The 18755-nt window shown below is 45.9% G+C and overlaps 1 protein-coding gene across 3 annotated transcripts in view; it reads left to right on the top strand.

The window, feature by feature from the left end:
• LOC118776236 (protein unc-13 homolog B-like) overlaps positions 1–18755 on the top strand; it is a 75124-nt gene that overhangs the window by 22802 nt on the left and 33567 nt on the right. Inside the window, exons 1-12 of one of the 3 annotated variants that reach the window (XM_036526394.1) lie at positions 3319–3454; positions 4238–4260; positions 6150–6199; positions 6850–6925; positions 7542–7547; positions 9285–9359; positions 10096–10315; positions 11744–11971; positions 13299–13440; positions 13916–14085; positions 17195–17310; positions 17966–18129. In XM_036526394.1, coding sequence (XP_036382287.1) covers positions 3421–3454; positions 4238–4260; positions 6150–6199; positions 6850–6925; positions 7542–7547; positions 9285–9359; positions 10096–10315; positions 11744–11971; positions 13299–13440; positions 13916–14085; positions 17195–17310; positions 17966–18129 — 1304 coding nt within the window. In that variant the 5' untranslated portion in view covers positions 3319–3420. Of the gene's footprint in view, positions 1–3318; positions 3455–4237; positions 4261–6149; positions 6200–6849; positions 6926–7541; positions 7548–9284; positions 9360–10095; positions 10316–11743; positions 11972–13298; positions 13441–13915; positions 14086–17194; positions 17311–17965; positions 18130–18755 lie in introns of those variants that run through there. The other 2 variants (XM_036526395.1, XM_036526396.1) reach the window with 2 other exon arrangements.

Raw genomic sequence — 18755 nt, 5'->3', positions numbered from 1 at the left:
GTCCACTGCCAGATGCTGCCAGTGATTAAGGGCAAGGGTGTACCTGCCCATGAAAGAGTAAGTCTTTGAATTTGTTTGTTTGAGAGAGGACTGTGGAGGAAGTGAGGAGGATGATAGTGAAGTGCTTTGAGGTCTGGAATTGGATTCCTTAGCTTGGAGTGGAATTAAATACTGAGGAAGGTTTAGCCTAGGTTGGGGATTGAAAACATTCAGTGGCTTCTGAATGTGCTGTGGAGTCAGTGGAATTCAGTGTGTGGAAGGATGTGGTACATATTTGTCCGCTGTTGTCTCGACTGGGGTCACTGTGGCTGGCCTTCTTTTATTCCAATCATATCACTAACAAATTCTTTTTTTTTTGGTCATTAGAGTATTTCTGCTTTCATAATACACTATATATCTAGCATAAATAAATGGAAATCAGTTATTCCAGTTAGCTTTTGGAATGCAGTTCCTGGACTGAATGTCCTTCATAGCCCCCATTGTCCTGTTACTTTAGTGAGTCTTGCCTCACCTTGACAAACTGTCTTTCACATTTTAGCATGACTGATGAGCTTCCATTAAAAGAGGGCCTTGAGTTGTGATTGTCTGAACTTTGTTTTGACAAGTATAATTGCTTAAATGCCCCAGTCTTCTGAAGGCTGTGGTAACAAAGAATTTTCTAGTTTGTTTTCCAGAAACAGTGTTTGTTTGAAACTGGCAAGTTTGTGGCATGAAACAAAAAGAAAGGTTGAGCGAACCATTAAAACTTTTAGACATAAAACTAATTAAACTAATTAAAACCTGTAGCCTTGCATTTCCTCAGCTCGTGCTTTCTCTGTCTTGCTAGCCATGGACTAAGCTGCCGAATAGGTCGAACTGAAAATCTACCACTAACCTCTCAGCAGAGATGGAAGTCCTCTGTTTGAATGTTGAACTGAGACTAAAGGCGTAGGTGGCAGAGGAACACACTGCCACCTCCCTCTGTCCACAAAGATGTTGTCCAGGAACCACTTTAATGGGCAAGATGGGACAGGCATCATTCAGCACACACCAACTAAGAAGAAATCCCAGGCTATGCCAAAGCCCCAGAGCCCCAAAACAGCCCACGGCCTGAGGAACAAGATTCACAAGTTCCTCCAGGGAGCAGGGGAGCATTCCCCACAGGGCTCCAGCCTGCCTCAGCGAGGGATTGAAACAGGCATTGGGAGAGACCTCTCTAGGGGTGAATTCTGCTCCCCGCGGGTCCCTAACAGCCAGGGCCACGCAGTGCCAGCTCCTAGCACCTCCTGCGTTGGAGAGGTCGAGCTGAACAGAGAGGGCTATGTCAAGATCCCGTGCACTGTTCACAACAATGGCCCCAGGCCGGAGAACTCTGCATCCAATTTGAATGGCTCCAGTTCTGTGGGAAGCGTAGATGAAGGTGGGGCTCAGGGTGAGGCCCAGAGCCCCACCAGCGATGACGACTCAATTGATTCCCCCACGAATAGCATCGTGGAGACCAAAATGGAAGCGGATGAGGAGGTGGAGCTGGAGGAAGACGAGGAGGAGTCCAGCGCCATCATCGAGCACATCCTGAAGGAGCTGCGAGGGATAAACAAGATCCAGGAGGAAATATCGGACCTGCGGGAGTACCTGACATCTGTATGGGGCTCTGTGGAGGAGGTGTCCTGCTGTGTGGATGCAGTGCTGACAGAAATTGAGGGGCTTCGTTCAGGGACTTGCACGGGGCCAAGGGGGCCAATCGGGGTCAGGACTGGGGCAGGAGCCTCTGTCCCTCAGAGGCCCATGACCGCTTGTGGGACCCTGGGCCGACAGAAACCCTGTGCCGCACCTCAGCAGGTCATGTACCATCCTTGCGTGGAGTGCGAGCAGGCAGGGTCCAGCCAGGTGAGTCAGTTCAGGAGAGCTGGGCCCATGCTCCAGGCTTCATCCACAGCCTCCTCCTCCACCGGTGAGCCGCTCGGCTCCAGTGTGTGTGAACCGGGTGAACAGGATGCCTCAGATCAGAGCTCTGACTTGCCGCCTTGCTGCGGCACCAGAAAGCTGAGCTTCACCTATCTGGAGCGGCAGGATGGCCAGGACTGCCCCAGCACCAGCTCCCTGTCCTCGGGCCACAGCTCAAAGTCCAACGGGTCCGACCAGGAAAGGCAAGGCAGGCCACGGGCCAGCCTAGCGCGTGTGGGGACTGACAGTTGGGAAGGGGCGGGGTTTCAGCACAGCATGAGCGGCGAGGCGGGCTGGAGCGAGGAGGACGGCTACTCCCGACAGAACAGCATGGAGGACGGGGAGCGCTTTGGAGAAGCGGAGCCCTGGGGGCAGTACGGCAGCACGGAGACCGGCAGCATTGCAGGCCAGTCTTCGCGGGGCAGCTCCGAGCACCTCTCTCACTCGTTTGGCCGCCACTACAACTCTCCCTCTGATTCGCTGGACTGGCGGGCCCGCAGGCACCAGCCCCAGGGCGCGGAGGCTCCAACGGGGTCACAGCCGCTGAACCCCGGCCTGGAGTGCGAATGCCCGCCCAGCTGTGTGTACTCGCGGAGCTCTGGCTACCACACCACCGAGGCCTACGGGGAGGACCTCGGGAGCGGGCCCTCTGGGAGCCTCAGCCACAACTCCACCGTGGTCTTCACAGACTGCGACGACTGCTGTCAGGAGATGTTCTCCTCCTGCGAGCACTGCCCGACAGCAGATGCCCTGGACTCCGCATCGGTGGGAAGTGTGGAGAGAGAGTGGACGGAGCCAGCCCAGACAAACAGCAGGGAAGAGGGGGAGCCGATCAGCCAAAAGGAGGAGGGAGAGGGGGATTCCCTTCACCTCCCCAGCGGGGAGCCCGATGGTGCAGAGCTCCTCAACATGGGCTTCACTGTGAAGCGGATCGGCAGGGTGGTGCTTGACTTCAAAAGCGCTCTCACAGGGGCTCTCAAAAAGCTGGAAGGCACAGGGGCTCAGTACCCGGGGGACGAGAGCGAGGCGGAATTAATCGCGAGTCCCAGCAGGGTCCTGGCGGACCCGGCCTGCTCGGGAGAGAGCCTCCGGGAGAAGGCGGAGGAGAGCTGCACCCTTGCTGCCTCCAATCACTGCCTTGGCGAGCTCCCGGAGGAGGCGGCCAGTGTCGCCTCCGCAAACCTGGACAGCGATCAGACCGTGAACAAGTCTGACCCTGCCGGGGACAACCCGCCCTCTTGTGGGACGCCGTCGGACCCCGTCGCGCCCCTCTCCCACTGCACCACCGTGGAGTCATTCTCCACAGAGGAGCCGGCCGGTGCCGGGGAGACCCAGCCCGACGGCGAGCAACGTCCCGCCACAGAATTCGCCCCTGAGCCGGGCCTAGGGGGGGCGGAACTGAGCCAGCGGGAAGCCTACCGTCTCAAGTGCCTCAACAGCTTCCAGCAAATCTTGAAAGAGAAGAGACAAACCCGCCGGAATCTGTCCCGCGTGGCGATGTCCACCTTCTCTGAGGATGACTTCAATACAGGTAGATTTCCACTTTTTTTCCTATCAGGGCTTTTAGAGCCAGTAAATACGTAAAATGGTCATTTTCCCCCGCTCTTTAATCTAGTCTCTTTTGACAAAGTTGAATGCCTGGAGTTCTCTGGCGTGCGAGTATATCTTACTCCCAGAGAAACTCAAGTTCATTTTCTGTTCCGTGTTCTACCTCTCGAGCTAATGCGATTTTTTCTGCGTGAGTTACGGCTTACAAAGCTATCAGATCTGTTTGAGACTACCTGAGTGATCAAAGGCAGTTCTTGCATTCTCTATTCTCTTTTATCGCATGGCTGGGAAAAAAGTTTCCTTAAGATGTCCTTGTCAATTAAAAGAACGTTATGTCTTATTTTGTTAGGTTAAATAACTCTTATTATGGAACTGGATCTAAATTGCTCATGGATGTTAAGATTTATTTTATGTAGTTGTGCACCCTGAGAAAGCTACATCATCAGCTATTAATAATGTTTAGTGCACATTAATTAGGTCTAATGAGGACAGTCCTGGCATTAGGGCAACAGAGAATGAAAGAAAAGGAAAAAAATTCAAAACTGCTTTGAAATGAATGACAGTTTAATGAAATATTCATGACCTTCCGATCGATTCCTGATTGCCCCGCCACGTTGTTTTATTCCTCCCGCCTCCTTATTTAGTGAGGAACTTGACGTGCCTCCGGAAATATGTCTTGCATCTGCATCAGTCTCTGCCGAGCATAGAGGATTAACCACAGCTTTCTTGTCTCTCCTGTTTTTTTTCTCTTTCGTCTCTCTTGCAGAAGGGAACAAGGAGGACGATCAGGTCTCTCACCCAGTATTCCTGCATTTCTCTCGCCGCATCTCCGTGGTGCATCCCTGCATGGGGCTCACTGTGTTCTTGTGCCGTTTTGAATTATGCATTTTATATATTTGTGTGTGTGGTTTGTGTTTAAGTCTGCTGTTGGCCATGACTTCAATCTCTGTGTCTGACTGTGTGCTTCAGAATTATTTATTTATTTATTCATATTGAAGTATCCATGAAACTGAGGGTATCTAATCTTGTATTTCCAAGAGTGTTAAATATGTGTTCCTCTGTAGGGTATTACCACAGTTATCGATTTAGACGTGTTATACAGTAGGGAGGGCACTTGTTGGATTTGGCTTTGATGCTGAGAATGAGATTGTGTTGAATGCGGAGAGGGGGTGGTGGTGCTGGTATTCAAACAAACAAGCCCCAGGATGCTTCTCTGAACCACTGGGGCATTTTTTGGAAAAGTTGCAACTGTCTACAAAGCTTGAACAAGGAAAGAAAGACCCTGGGGCAGCTTCAGCTACTCTAGTGCAATCAGACAATCTCTGCAGAGCTCCATTTGTCCTGATCATTGCAAAATTGAGACAATTTTTTTTTGGACTGATGAGTTAGTTTAGCTCGGAGGAGAAAAATAAGTGGAAACACACATCCCACATTATGGAAGATTTACAGCAACTACTAGGTGTTGTCTGTCTGTGTTGAACACTGTTTGAACTGTTAGCTGGCTTTTCCTTATACTGTACGTACTGTACCATGCTTCACTTGGGCTGCTTTAACTTCTTTGTACAGCAAACATCAATACTGCATTGCTGTAAATGATGCGGCTTGGCTCAGTCAGTAGAGGTATCACACCTTTAGTATGACATTTCTGGTTAATTAAAATACTCTCATTAATCGTCCCTGCTCCCTCAGTGAAAGTTCAATGGTTCTTACATACCTGTGCTGACAATTAAGGTTGCCCCAGCACATGTCTGACTTTGTGAATTGTTTAGAGCTTGAATGTTAGTCTTTGGGGTGGGGTTGGGTGGTGGGAAAGAGCTGTAGGCAGACAAATCCGAGAGGCTAGGCATGCAGTCTGGCACTGTGATTGTTTCAGACAGGCCTTGGGCCTTGAGGCTTGGATAGGTTTGAGGCATTGGGAGGCTGATGGAGGACGGAAGAGAGCTGACTGGACAAGTTTTCACAGCCTGACTCATCTGTGTCCACCTTCTGCCAACCCCACATCACCATTCAACCCTTTCTTCCTCAGTGACTCTTCTGCCTGGTAATGCTGACCCTGTTACGACCAATGGAGTCTGTTATAGTTGAATATAAAGAATGGTCTATATCTGAAATTATCTGGAATTCTTGCCTTCAGTTTGGACTTATCCTCCAAGATCCATTAAGCATTGCTCACTGATATCATGGCTGTGTCAGTAGTTTGCTGTTTTGATCTGTTTGCCTTGACTGGTTTTCGTTTACATTTTTAACATTGATCGATGTGACTCTGCTTACTCCTGTGATTCCGAGCTCGTCTGCACCTTTTGGACCTCCTGTTTCTCATGGCCCTTTCATATTATGTGTGTGTGGATCAGTGCTGTTTGTCCACAATCCTTGCTCTTTGATGTAGTCTGAATTTCGATGGAGCATTATTAAAAGGGAAATGTGCCCTCTTTCTTAGTTCTCTCTGTTTGCAGTGGTGGCCATTTTGTTTCCCAGAGTCATGCCATACTGTATGTTTTGCACTGAATGCGAGGTGACATGGGCATGCCTTTCCAGTGAAACTCAACCAGCCTACTTTCTATCCTCTGTCTCCCATGCTGCTCTGTGTTTGCGATGTACCTTTTCCTTCTTCAGAAAATGTCTTTGCTTACTGTGGAAGCACATCCCCAGTTTATTTACCTTTTCTGCCTTCTCAACAGAGCCGAGAAAGTGATGCTGACCCAAGCAGGCACCCGTGGGCCAAGCCTGGGTGAGTTGTCTCTCTGTGAGGGCCAGTAGGGGCAGCTCTGAGCTGCTTCTTGGTACAGCGTACTCCAGTCAGTACCTGCCACTTCCTGTGTGGGCTGTTATCATGATTATGGACATGCCTGCATTCATCTTTACGTGTCTGTGTCTGTAAACTATGTTTCACTCCTTTGATGGCTCTACTTTAAGTAGTTTAGCACAAATTTCAAAGGTGATTTAAGTAAGATTAGATGCACCCCTGAACATAACCCATACTGATGTAGTCAATGTGTACCAGTGTGTACTGTACATGTGTAAATGCAAGTGAAATTACTATGTACCAGTAGTTGTGCTGTTTTTGTAATTACATATATAATTACTATATATTACAGTTATATATTACTGCATATATACAGCTTGTGTCTACATAATATAAAAAGTGATTTGGTGAGTTATAGATTGCTCAAAGCTGTATCGGGGTGTGAAGCTACCTCTCCCACCCAATGCGTCTTACTGCCTAAAACATGCAGTATGTAGTGCCTGTGTTGGTATGAAGTGTGTGTAAAAGAGGAGGGGTTCTGGTATACGATATCCAGGGAGTACAGGGGGTGGGGGGACACTGTGACATACAGATCGCTTCCTTCCATGATGTATGAATGGATGTTGTGTCTACAGCGGGGGTGGACTCTTCGGGATCGACAGCATGCCTGACCTCCGCAAGAGGAAGCCCATCCCGCTGGTCAGTGAAGTGGTGAGTGCAGCCATCACTCTCAAGCACTTGTCCCGCCCTTTAACGTTACAGGAGTGGGTGTGTAGAGTGTTGCCCATGAGCCTGAAAATATAGCTGGCTCCTTTCCCTTATAGTCTCCTTCATTTATGTGTGGTCAGAATGAAACCTGTTGGGATTGTATTGATGCAGTCTGACAATGTTGACGAGGTGCATTGGAATTGTGTAGTGCTTAATTGAGGAGAAAGGGGCCTACAAGGAGTCAGCACAGAGCATATTGTTGGCAGTCTGTGACATCCACTGTGTCACGTTCTGCCAAAATCTATCATTTATAATTAATAATTCCAAAGATCCGCTTCTTCCAATGGATTACGGAAAAGAATTGGCTTCTGCTCTCCCCCACTCTCTGTAGAGTTGATATTCTCAAAATGTGATCATCTTGACAGGAATTGTTAGCCAGCAGTACAGTGCAATTGAACAATGAACAATTGAATGAAACAGCAGCATATTTCACTAAGGAAAGATGTCTTTGAAAAGAGAAAGCAGCTTTTAGTATATATGAATATGTGTCCTCCTCAACCCAAACCATCAAATTAACTCTATACAACTCTCTTCAATGCTTTCACTCTCTACTGCGTAGGCTATGGTAAGTACAAATATCACCCCCCACCGCCTCTTTCATTTTACATGTTTTGAGAATTGCTGGAAAGTTATTGTAGTCCCCATTTTGGTGTCTTATCTTCTTGCAGTAATTATTCAGCAGAACACGCATAGCCATGTAGAAGTCATGACTCACACCATTTAAACATGGCTGAGTGATTCCAGCTAGCATTCTGTTTAGTGATGAGTTGATGTTTACAAAAGATAGAAGGTTCCCATTGTTTCCAAAGGCAACCATCATCAAAACTATATAACTATATGGTGGGTGGTTGTTATATTCATTTGATATTATACTTACTGTATGTCAGTATACATTAAAAATAACAGTGCACGTCCCAAAACAAGAATCAAAATCTGACAATGAAAACATGGCATGTGTTTTGATGGTAAAACAACACTATTTGTTCTCATTGAGGGACTCTCACTGTTCTTATTAACCAACTAATACACTGGAACCTCCTTCATAACGATGTCGCCTGTTGTATTTGAATGTTTTGCTTTGGATCTATGAAATGTTTTTTGCTCCACAAACCTAAAAGCATGTTGATGAGTCCCACATCAGCTCTCAGCAGAAGAGCAGAGCCTGCTCAGACAGTAACAACTGCAAACTAATGCAGCACCTTTGATGGTGCCTTAACATTTCATAAATCCCCTACTCCAGAAAGAGAACTTCAGCTCTTTTGCAGAAATGGTGGTTTTTGTTCTGGAGAATTTGTTGTCTCCCGCAGTGCTTGCAATTGTACTGTTCAAACTTCAAAGACTAAGTGGCACAGACAGTATCCAATTAACATTCTATCCTTCAATTTGGCTTTTGAGTGGGTTTTGCATGCCTTTCAATATAAGAAGACAGAATAGTGCGTAATTACTGTACTATGTTGTATTTTCCTGTAGTCTTTTTTCATATTGTTTTAACAATTATTTCCTCAGAAAATGTTCATCTTGTTGGAGACCCTCTCACGTTTAATTGATGGTTTTCACGTCAAAGGACAATTAAGCCTAAGAGATTCTCTCGATATGTTTGTGCAGTGTGTTTTACAGAGAGAAGGAACCTGTAGGCCATCTGGTCAAACAGATTAAATACTTAATAACACCCACAATGCACCATGTTTTCCCAATCTTTGTTTTCACGGCCATTTCTGTTAATGCATTTGTAAAGTGCAGCAGGCTGTATAAATGCTGTTTCTTTCAAAGCTTGTTTAAAGCATGCCTACCTGTAGAATAGTTTTCTGAAAAACATAAACTCTGGAAGAGTGGCTGGTTGGACATGCAGGCATTCACCTGTAATAGCTATCTGCTCTCCTATAATTTTACAGAAGTAAAACTCTCATTACAGTAAATGCTGTACTGTAAGTAAAAGACAGTAAGACCAAGTATTGATGTGAGCTTTTCAAACAATGACCCTAGACACTTTTTTACACCTACACACAATAAGAAATATTATGCAAATATTATTGTTATTGTCTTAGCAGGCAACCAGGGGAAAAATAACCAGGGTGAATTGCATAACTTTAAATGTGTTTCTATTAACCATTTGTTTAGCTGGAGTCAATTCAAGTAGTGTACTTTATACCTTGTATCTGGTCCCAGCCCGGGATTTGAACCTGAAACCTCCTGGTGGCGGGCTCAGAATATCAGAAATGAACAGCAGTATGAGGCTGTATAGCCAGTGCAGGATATGGGGAGGAGGCTAACATGTACTGTGTGGTTTCTTGTGGGGATGCAGTCCTTGGTGCAGTCCAGGAAGGCTGGTATCAGCTCCGCCATGGCCACACGCACCTCCCTTAAGGATGAGGAACTGGTAAGTCCCCCCCCGAGCCTGGGTCTTGCTGAACTACCCATGCTGCCTTCCACTGGAAGAGTCTCGCTCTGGTTCTGCTCTCTCTCCCTGTCCTCTTCAGAGGGGTTATGGACCTCTAATGTATTAGTAGCGCCCATTGGTCCTATTAGAGAGGGCCAGAGGTGTGACTGAAGATCACTTCAGTGGTAAAGATGGAGCTGTCTTACTGAACTGCTGACTGTACTGCTGGAAAACCTTTTGTTCTGTTACAAACCATAACTAATATTGATAAGTCATTGATGGCTTTTTGTACCATGTAAACACACATATTCACATATACACGAGAGTATACACACAGACACACACAGACACTCATGCACTCAGACACATGCACAGACTCTGTCTCTCTCTCTCACACACACACACGTGCACACAGACACACACCCAGACACTCTCTCTTTCCTACACACAAAGACACACACACACACACACACACATATACACTGACACACACAGACTCTGTCTTTCACATACGCACACGCACACATGCATGTAGACACACACCCAGACACTCTCCCTCTCTCTTATGCTCAGACAATAACATGCACACATGCACTTAGACACACACAAACTCTCTCTCTCTCTCACACACGCACACGCACACACACACACACACACACACGCTTTTTCATAGATACACATTCACACTCTTACTAAACCACACTCCTCTGACCCTCCCTCTGACTCCTCTCTGCAGAAGAGCCACGTCTACAAGAAAACCCTGCAGGCCCTGATCTACCCCATCTCCTGCACCACGCCCCACGCCTTCGAGGTGTGGACAGCCACCACGCCCACCTACTGCTACGAGTGTGAGGGCCTGCTGTGGGGCATTGCCCGGCAGGGCATGCGCTGCTCAGAATGTGGGGTCAAGTGCCACGAAAAGTGCCAGGAACTTCTCAACGCCGACTGCCTGCAACGTGAGTTCAGCCAATCAGCATCAACCAAAGACCACGTCAAACCTCACCGAGTCATCCCTTATAGTGCATTTTCTTTGTGAAATTGCATTGGGCTATTCAGCACAATTCAACACTGGGATGAACATGTTTGCCAAAGGAAATTAGGCTTGCTCTTGGGGGCTCTGGCCAGAGATGTCTGTAAAGTTGTTTTGTTACTGTCTTTTGTAAAAATAAAATTGGATTGGACTGAAATCATAAAACCAGAAAACACGAAGCCATTTGGTGAGAGATGAATGGAAAAATACTACCTGACCCCAAAGAAAGCGGTTGAAAGAAACTGTTGGAAAACAGTGTAATAGACACTAATAAAAACCTGTTGAGGAATGTATCCAGGAGTTGGTGGAATATATTCAGACGTTCACAGGTGACTAAGCAAACTCTTGGGGTCCTTTGGGGGGTCACTGGTGTGGTCCTCACTGTCAGACCCCATTCTACAGCCCTTTCAGTTCACCCATTCTCCATTAAACCATGACTCTTGATGCCACCTCCAGCTGCCACTGTCCTGCTGATGTTGGCTCCAACTTTCAGAGACTTAAAGCAGACAAATTCAGCTATTATATGTTATAAGCGACTCACTGATTTGATCCAATCACAGTGCTTTGGTATACAGAGCAGTCTTGTGATTGGTTTAAGCAGCACATGGTATGATGAGGTTTTCTCTTACTTTCTCATCATTAATAGAGAGTTAACTTCACATCAGATGTCTCTCAGTGTTAATTTAATTACTGTAGCTCTACTTTGATGAGCTAGATGATGTTAGACATGTTTTTGTATTTTTGCATAGATTGAGTCCCCTGCGCACAATGGCTGCCATAACTACCAACTATGCCCTATGCCTTCATTATTATTATGATTTTTTAATGCTACATCATCAGTATTTGTATACTGATAAATCATATAGATGGCAGTTCCTTAAGTTGTACTGTAGCAGATATTTTCATCTGTGGCTCGCAGTTCATGTTTTATTAGCGGTAGAGTGAAACAGAGGCATATCAATTATACATGCCATGTTGTCTTTGCAGCGGTTTCGGAATGAAAACAGCTTGCTGTGGGCTATTGAATAGATCGATTGTTGGACAGAGCTGTTCATTAAGTTACTTTCTGTTTTTTGGATCCAAAGAAGCTGAGCTATTCGTCAAAACACTTCCACAATGTATAGAAGTCTTATGTGTGTAGTTCACATGAATTATATTTAGAGATCTACTTTATTAAAAGGGAAAAAGTTGAGGTGGAACTTGCATTGCCTTTTAATTCCTCAGCAATTCACCGGAGGCCCAGTTTAAGGAGCCATGCTCAGAGGTTGGGATTGATTTCATTCTAAAGGGGACCTCGAAACATATCCATTATTTCTGGATGTGAGCCCAACCCCTGCTTCTCCCTGCTTTACAGGGGCGGCGGAGAAAAGCTCCAAGACGGGTGCCGAGGACCGCACCCAGAACATCATCATGGCCATGAAGGACCGCATGAAGATCCGCGAGAGGAACAAGCCCGAGATCTTCGAGGTGATCCGGGACGTTTTCAGCGTGTCCAAGCTCACCCACGCCCAGCAGATGAAGACCATCAAGCAGAGTGTGCTCGACGGCACCTCCAAGTGGTCAGCCAAGATCACCATCACAGGTAGATAGCCTCTCTAGAGCCAATCACTTATGACTGCTACTTCACGTCACATAGTGGCAAATATACTGTGTCAGAGCTACCGATCACACGTGAAGACTATACTGCAGACTTCTCAAAGATATCCATGCTATCACTGAAAAATTACGTGTGATCGCTGCACTGTCAATCTCACCATGAGATGTGTGCACTTTCAAACCAGCCAATTATACAATGTACAGCAAATCCCATATGTCCACTATGCCACAACTCGTACAGAAACATGCTCGCACCAAACAATCGTATACCAGCACCAACCACAAATCTAACTGTGGCCAGTACACAAATTCTGACCAAACAAATTGACGACCAGATCAAACAGATACAGATTGCAACAAGTAAATAGCTGTGGGATTGTGATGTCAAAAATATCTAAATTACACCAAATTGAATTGTTTCAGGTACTGGATTCTTGTTTTTTCTGTTTATCAGAAAGGCAGAGTGTTTTGTGTTAGTCTGTGTGGCCTTTTGTGAAATACCTCTTCCATGCAGCTTGCTCCCAGACCTCCAGTGTTGCCTGCAGCCTAAGCTTTGGGGAAGAATAACTTTGTGTTTTTATCACACCGTCTCTCCCTCTCCGCTCTAATTGGTTATTTTCCAGATGGAATGCCGCAACATCTCTGAGTCATCGATTTATTTATTTCTTTGTCTGGCAAATTTTATTCTGACCTTCAAAAAATAAGCAAAGTTTGACAGAAACATAGATGGCTGTGCTAAATGTGTTTGGTAAACAGGAATTTGCTGGCAGCTTTTAAAGCTGGGACTCTGGATCTTTCAGCTGTCCATATGCTATTGAAGGGTTATTTGTAGACAAATTTAGGAGCGTAATGATAATTGCTGCCATTACTCCACAGTGTGGCTCAGACAGCATTGGTGTCTTTGTGATGTGGCAGGTGATGTCAGGGTAGTCGCATCTCTTTTGTGTCCATTTTAGAGTGTTGGTTCTCTGTTCGAGTCATGTAGTCGGGCTTCTCTAGCGTGAACTAGGGAAAGCCAAAGGGCTGTCCTTGCTGACACATCTAACACTTGCTTGTTTCTCTGTCTGCTTGTCTGTCTGTTAATCTGTCAATTTATCTGCCTCTGCTTGTCTGCCTCCTTCTGCCTTGCCTCTCTGCCTTGCTACCCCTCTCTGTCACTCTTTCTGTCTACCAACCTCTCTGTCTGTCTGTTTACATCTCTGTTTTTCCTGTCCTCCTCTCAATTGACCTGCTTTTCTCTCTATTTCCCTTTCTTTCTTCCCCTCCCTGCCTCTCCCCCCTCTCTCTCCACCTCACCCTCCTTCCATTCTCAGTGCTGTGTGCCCAGGGACTGCAGGCCAAAGACAAGACAGGTTCCAGCGATCCCTATGTGACTGTCCAAGTGGGGAAGACAAAGAAGAGGACCAAGACTATCTATGGAAACCTCAACCCTGTCTGGGAGGAGAAATTCCACTTGTGAGTTTCCCTTCTGTCTCTGCCTTTTCGTCGCCATGAAATGGTCTGAAAGAACATACAGTTAATGACGTATGTTGTAACCTCATAACAGTAACTAATAACACTACTGTTGAATATACTGGAAATAAACAAGATGAAATGTAAATATTGCTTATATATTTTGATATCAGCTTATATTTATCATGTTCAGAAGTATAACAGTTTACCATGGTCAGAAGTGTAACAATTACACAAAAATAAACTGGATACTTGCCTTTTGTTGGATGGCTCTGTATTTTTTTTGACTGTATTTTTTCCTGTTTTACATACAAATATAAGAAAAAGAAATGGTTAAAAAGCCATTGCAATAATAGAACTGCTGAATGGTCCCTCCTGTGCTCAGCAGTAGTAGCGCTTGTGCAAAATCATCACTCAGGATTTCGCCTCTGGCTTCAGGATGACCAGTTCTGACTTCCCCTCCTCTCTCTCTTGTCAGTGAGTGCCACAACTCCTCGGACCGCATCAAGCTGCGCGTGTGGGACGAGGACGATGACATCAAGTCACGGGTAAAGCAGAGGCTGAAGCGTGAGTCAGATGACTTCCTGGGCCAGAGCATCATCGAGGTCCGCACGCTGAGTGGGGAGATGGACGTCTGGTACAACCTTGGTCAGTGGTCTTTCCCTGCGTTCTCACACAGCAAAGGATCTTCCGAAGTGCAGGTCTCTGTGACTGTTTACCTGTGTGTGCACGCACAGTGTCACCCCCAGGCCAGAAGGTGTTTGTGCTGTTGTAATATTGTTGTGACATGTAATATTGATAGCCTGTCTTTGTAATCATACAGATTTTGGGTTTGGAAGTCTAATTGAAGGTTTTGATGTTAGTTATGGAAAAAGAAGTGGAACAGAGCTCAGAGGATAATGATTGTAAGTCAAAACAAAATCACCACTGGTTACTTTCATTGGGGACCTGGGTCTTAAGCTCGGTGAACTGCACATACTGTATTCGTTACAGGATTAGGGGTTCAATGCCCCACTTAGGAAAGGAATTATGACTGTGTAAGAAAATATGACAGAAGCTCACAGAGTCCCTCCTTTATGTACAGCTGATTAATATCCGAGTGAGGCTGTTTTGGCCTCTCTTTGGCCAGGGTCTTATGGCATTTGGTAAATAAGCTGCTTGTGTTGGTATTTTTTGAGGGGGCTTTCTTTAGCATCTGCCTGTCATTGGGCATTGCCTGGGAGCAGTCAGCACCCCTCTTTGTCAGAAAGAGAAGTGGATTGGCTGTTGGAGTGTACACTTCACTGTGGGGACAGAGAGCAGGGAGTCATGAGACCACTAGTCCCATTCAAGTGTGCTCCTCTTTAGAGTAGAGTTAGCGCACTGTCGCTTAACACAAAATTGCCCCTACAAGCATGAGGCACTCAGGACCTCAGAGCTGTCATCAGCTCTGAATGAATTGAAATTCAGAAGTCAGTTATGTTCCCACATCTGATGAAGAATGGAGTTGATGACATTTTGGCACTGAATTGGAATCGCAACACTATAGAGGCGGATTGTGATTAGTAAAATCGGCACCTGCTTCACTTGAGATCATTGCTTCGGGCTCAGGAAAAACATAATGTAAAACAAAACAATGATGAGGCTTCTGCTGACTGGCGTCCATTTTGACCCTCTTTAAATGCAGGCGCTGGGGAAGGATTGGCTCATAGCTTTCACTGTGACGGACATCACTATTTTAGGTGACAGGCTTTTGTTGTGTCCTTGAGCCCGCCCATTGATCAAACAGCGAGCACTTTCACTCTCAGAGTAGAGCAGGACACCGTGAGAGAGGATGAATGCTTCCCCGCTGCCTGACACTGAGTCAAAGTCCTGAGCGGCGTTCCCTGTGGCTTCGTGCATGAAAAGAGGACAGAGAATTCAGTCTGTTTTCCTGTAATTCACTTAATGCACCCATAGAGCGCTTGAGAGCCAATATGCATCATTTTGAAAGTACTGGATGAATATGGTGATAAATGAGTTCAGACGTTTAGTTAATATTGCACATAGATTAACGGTCTTGAGACCGCACTGGTCATTCCCTTGTCCCGGTGTTTTGAGTCACTGCTGTGCTGAGTCTCAGTCTTTGCAACCTTAATAACATACAGCCTAACACAAGGCTGTGTCTCTCTCTCCATCACTCACTTTGCTGTCTGTCTGTCTCTTCCCTTATTCTTTTCCCTCTCTCTCCTTCCTTGTCTCCCACCCTCTCCCTCAGTCTCTAAAGGGCACATTTGTTTGCCTGTAATTTCCCATCATCCTCAGAGAGTGCACCTTGCTGCATCGTGATGGCTCTTTTGTAAATGTGTCACTCTGTGCCCCCCCCCCCCCCCCCAGCCCCCGAGCCCTGTATGTGTGCACTCCATTAAACCTGCTTGCACAGCCCGTGCATCTCTCACTCCCTCCCCCTCTCTCTTGTTCCCTCTCTAAAAAAATTCTTGCTTCTCTTTCCAATGTGTTTTATCATTTGTTTCACAGGCAGGTTTGTTTTCATGGTCACATCCATTTTTTTAACCTTTTTAGATGTTACTTATTTTGTTGCATATGTTTCCTTCTTTTTTATCTAAATAATCTACATGAAGTTCATGTAAATCTGCCTTTCTGGTTTTCTCTCAATCACCTTCTAGTCTCTCTTCTGTTCTCTCTCATTCATGTCATCCTTATTCTCTTTCTCTGCCATTTGTTTGGCATTTTATTCTTCAATACCCTATGCTTGTTCTCATGATAGAAATCCAATAGAATTACGAGAGCACTTTTTGAAAAGGTATCTCACATTGGATGAATCCACATGGGATTTTATTAATCACAGCACTCTGGAGTGTAACTGGTTCTATACCTTTTGATTGATGCCTTTTGGTAGTTGAATGCAATCAGACTTTCGCCTTCATTTGAATCGTGCTCATTTGGAATTTAATCGCAGTCTTGGAAATTAAACTGGTCTCGTCTGAAAAGACCTGTCAAACCTAATATCGCCACATGTCTGCTGTTTTACAGCATGGTTATGGTTTGACACAAAATGTTCTGCAAAAGCAGCGGACCTCTTCACTTACCATTGGGGGAAAAAGATTCTGACATGATAAATCAACTTGGAAAGTTGTGTCCATGGACATGTCCATGGGCATGTCCACTGGTGTAGAGCCAAGATGCTCTCTTTAATTACCATTCCTTCCTGCTTGTTTGAAGTCCCCTCTATCTATACAATGACCATAAATATTTTAGGACACTCTGGCATGGAATGTATTATACTGATAACTCCCATATTGATAGCAACTGTAATCCCAATCAGCAACCAACATGTTGCTAGCAAATGAGTCAAATGTAGCCGGGCTGCACTAAGAGCATAGAGGAAGCAGTGGATTGCTGTTGAAATAGATCATCTTTAGTTCACTTCCCTGGTCCCTTGGAGGGAGATGGAGGGAAAAATGGAGGAAATGGAGCCCCCCTCCATTCCACCCGTCCCCTCCTTAATTATGATGTGGCGCTCCCTGGTCGGAAAGCAAGTCCTCCGCTGACACTTACAGATTATTGTAATAATGTGGCTGTCACAGAAATGGCCGGGGAGGGATGGATGACTCGTCTCCTGGAAATGACTCCTGTGACAGATGGGTGTCTGGGGTCCAGGGGAGAAATTAAATAAATATTGTTGAGGAACCGAGCCGCAATGTTTGCCTTGCACCTATGTTGGAGTGGAGTTTGCGGAAGCAGCGTGTCTGTGACGCAAGTGTCTCTGTCGCCACAGAGAAGCGGACGGACAAGTCGGCCGTTTCGGGTGCCATCCGTCTGCAGATCAGCGTGGAGATCAAGGGGGAGGAGAAGGTGGCGCCGTACCACGTCCAGTACACTTGTCTGCACGAGGTGAGTCAGGCTCACCTGTTGTTGCGTCATTCGGCACACATGTCTGCGTGAGCTTGATCACCGCACCCTCTCTCTGCTACATTCAGTTCACCTGTCACCTCCAGTACACTTTCCAGTGCCATCCCACATATCCGCTGCTGTCATACTATCTGTACCCGCAATAGGTAAAACCCCTGCAGTCTAGCTCCCCTGTCTGCATATGCTTTCTGAGACACCTGGCAGAACAAATTAAATCACCATAGTCTACATGGTCTGAAATGTTCAATACACCCCTATGAGATCATGTGCCCTCGCACTATCCCTCTGGGTCTACTTTCAGCACCGGCATGATGGTTTTTCTATCTGTCCCCATGCCCTCTGTTGCCCTTTTTAACAGTGCTGTGTCAAACATTGTGTGCACTGCCTATTTTGAATGAATGGCAGTCAGATCCAGAGATGAGAGGCCTTTGTTCCTAAGTTATCTTTCGTGACATCAGCTGAACATTTTCTCTTGAAAGGCTTTTAAAACCACATTCTTGTGAACTTCGGAGACACATAATGCACTTCATTGTGGAACGCATGGGACAATGAAACATGGAAGTTTCTTGCCAGTCACAGTTTTGAGTCTCTTTCTGACTCTTGCTCTCTATCTCTTGCTCACCGTCTCTCTCATCAGAATATTTTCCACCACTTGACGGATGTGGAGGGCCAGGGCATGGTCAAGATCCCAGATGCCAGAGGGGACGACGCCTGGAAGGTGTACTTTGACGAGGTCCCACAGGAAATTGCGGATGAGTTTGCAATGCGTTATGGGATAGAGTCCATCTACCAGGCCATGACGTGAGTCCAGAACCCAGAATACATGTACAGTACACTGTGTAGGATATCTATTGTTTTTTTAAGCAATTACTCTTTTTAAATCTTTCTCATTTTGTCTGCCCTTTTCCTCTATATCCATCAAGCCGTCTAAAAGCTACCCATGTATCTGTCATGCTTTTGTATGTATCAGTCCACATGCTCAGCTGTGGCCCGGCAGATGGTTTTTTGGGAGGAGCTGTGTACAGAGAATCAGCTTTCACCGTTGACAGTCAACAGAGCTTTTCTTATTGATTTGAATTGCTGGTCGGAGCACTGATTGCTCTGTACCCTGAAGATGAAGATTAATGGAACAGGAGCAAGGGGACGCGAGCGACAGTGTTTCAAATCACTCAATTGTACCCTGTCAGAACAAGAAGCCATAATGGGGATCTTTCAGTGAAGAATTCACAAATTGATACGCTCATCAGTTGTCATTTATTTCCCAAACCTTTGCAGATTTGACATCCACCAGCCACCCTCACTGTTTCACTCTGCGTGTGGGGGGTTAGAATTAAAATTACAAACATATATGAAATTGATTTAAGGTTTGCAGACACTGACAACAACAACATTCTACATGCTTTTTCTAGCATGGGCCTCTGATGTGT

This window comes from Megalops cyprinoides, chromosome 4 (assembly GCF_013368585.1).
Source record: "Megalops cyprinoides isolate fMegCyp1 chromosome 4, fMegCyp1.pri, whole genome shotgun sequence".
Lineage (NCBI taxonomy): Eukaryota > Metazoa > Chordata > Actinopteri > Elopiformes > Megalopidae > Megalops > Megalops cyprinoides.
The sequence above is the reverse complement of the archived record's forward strand: the minus strand, read 5'-3'. Positions and strand labels throughout refer to the sequence as shown.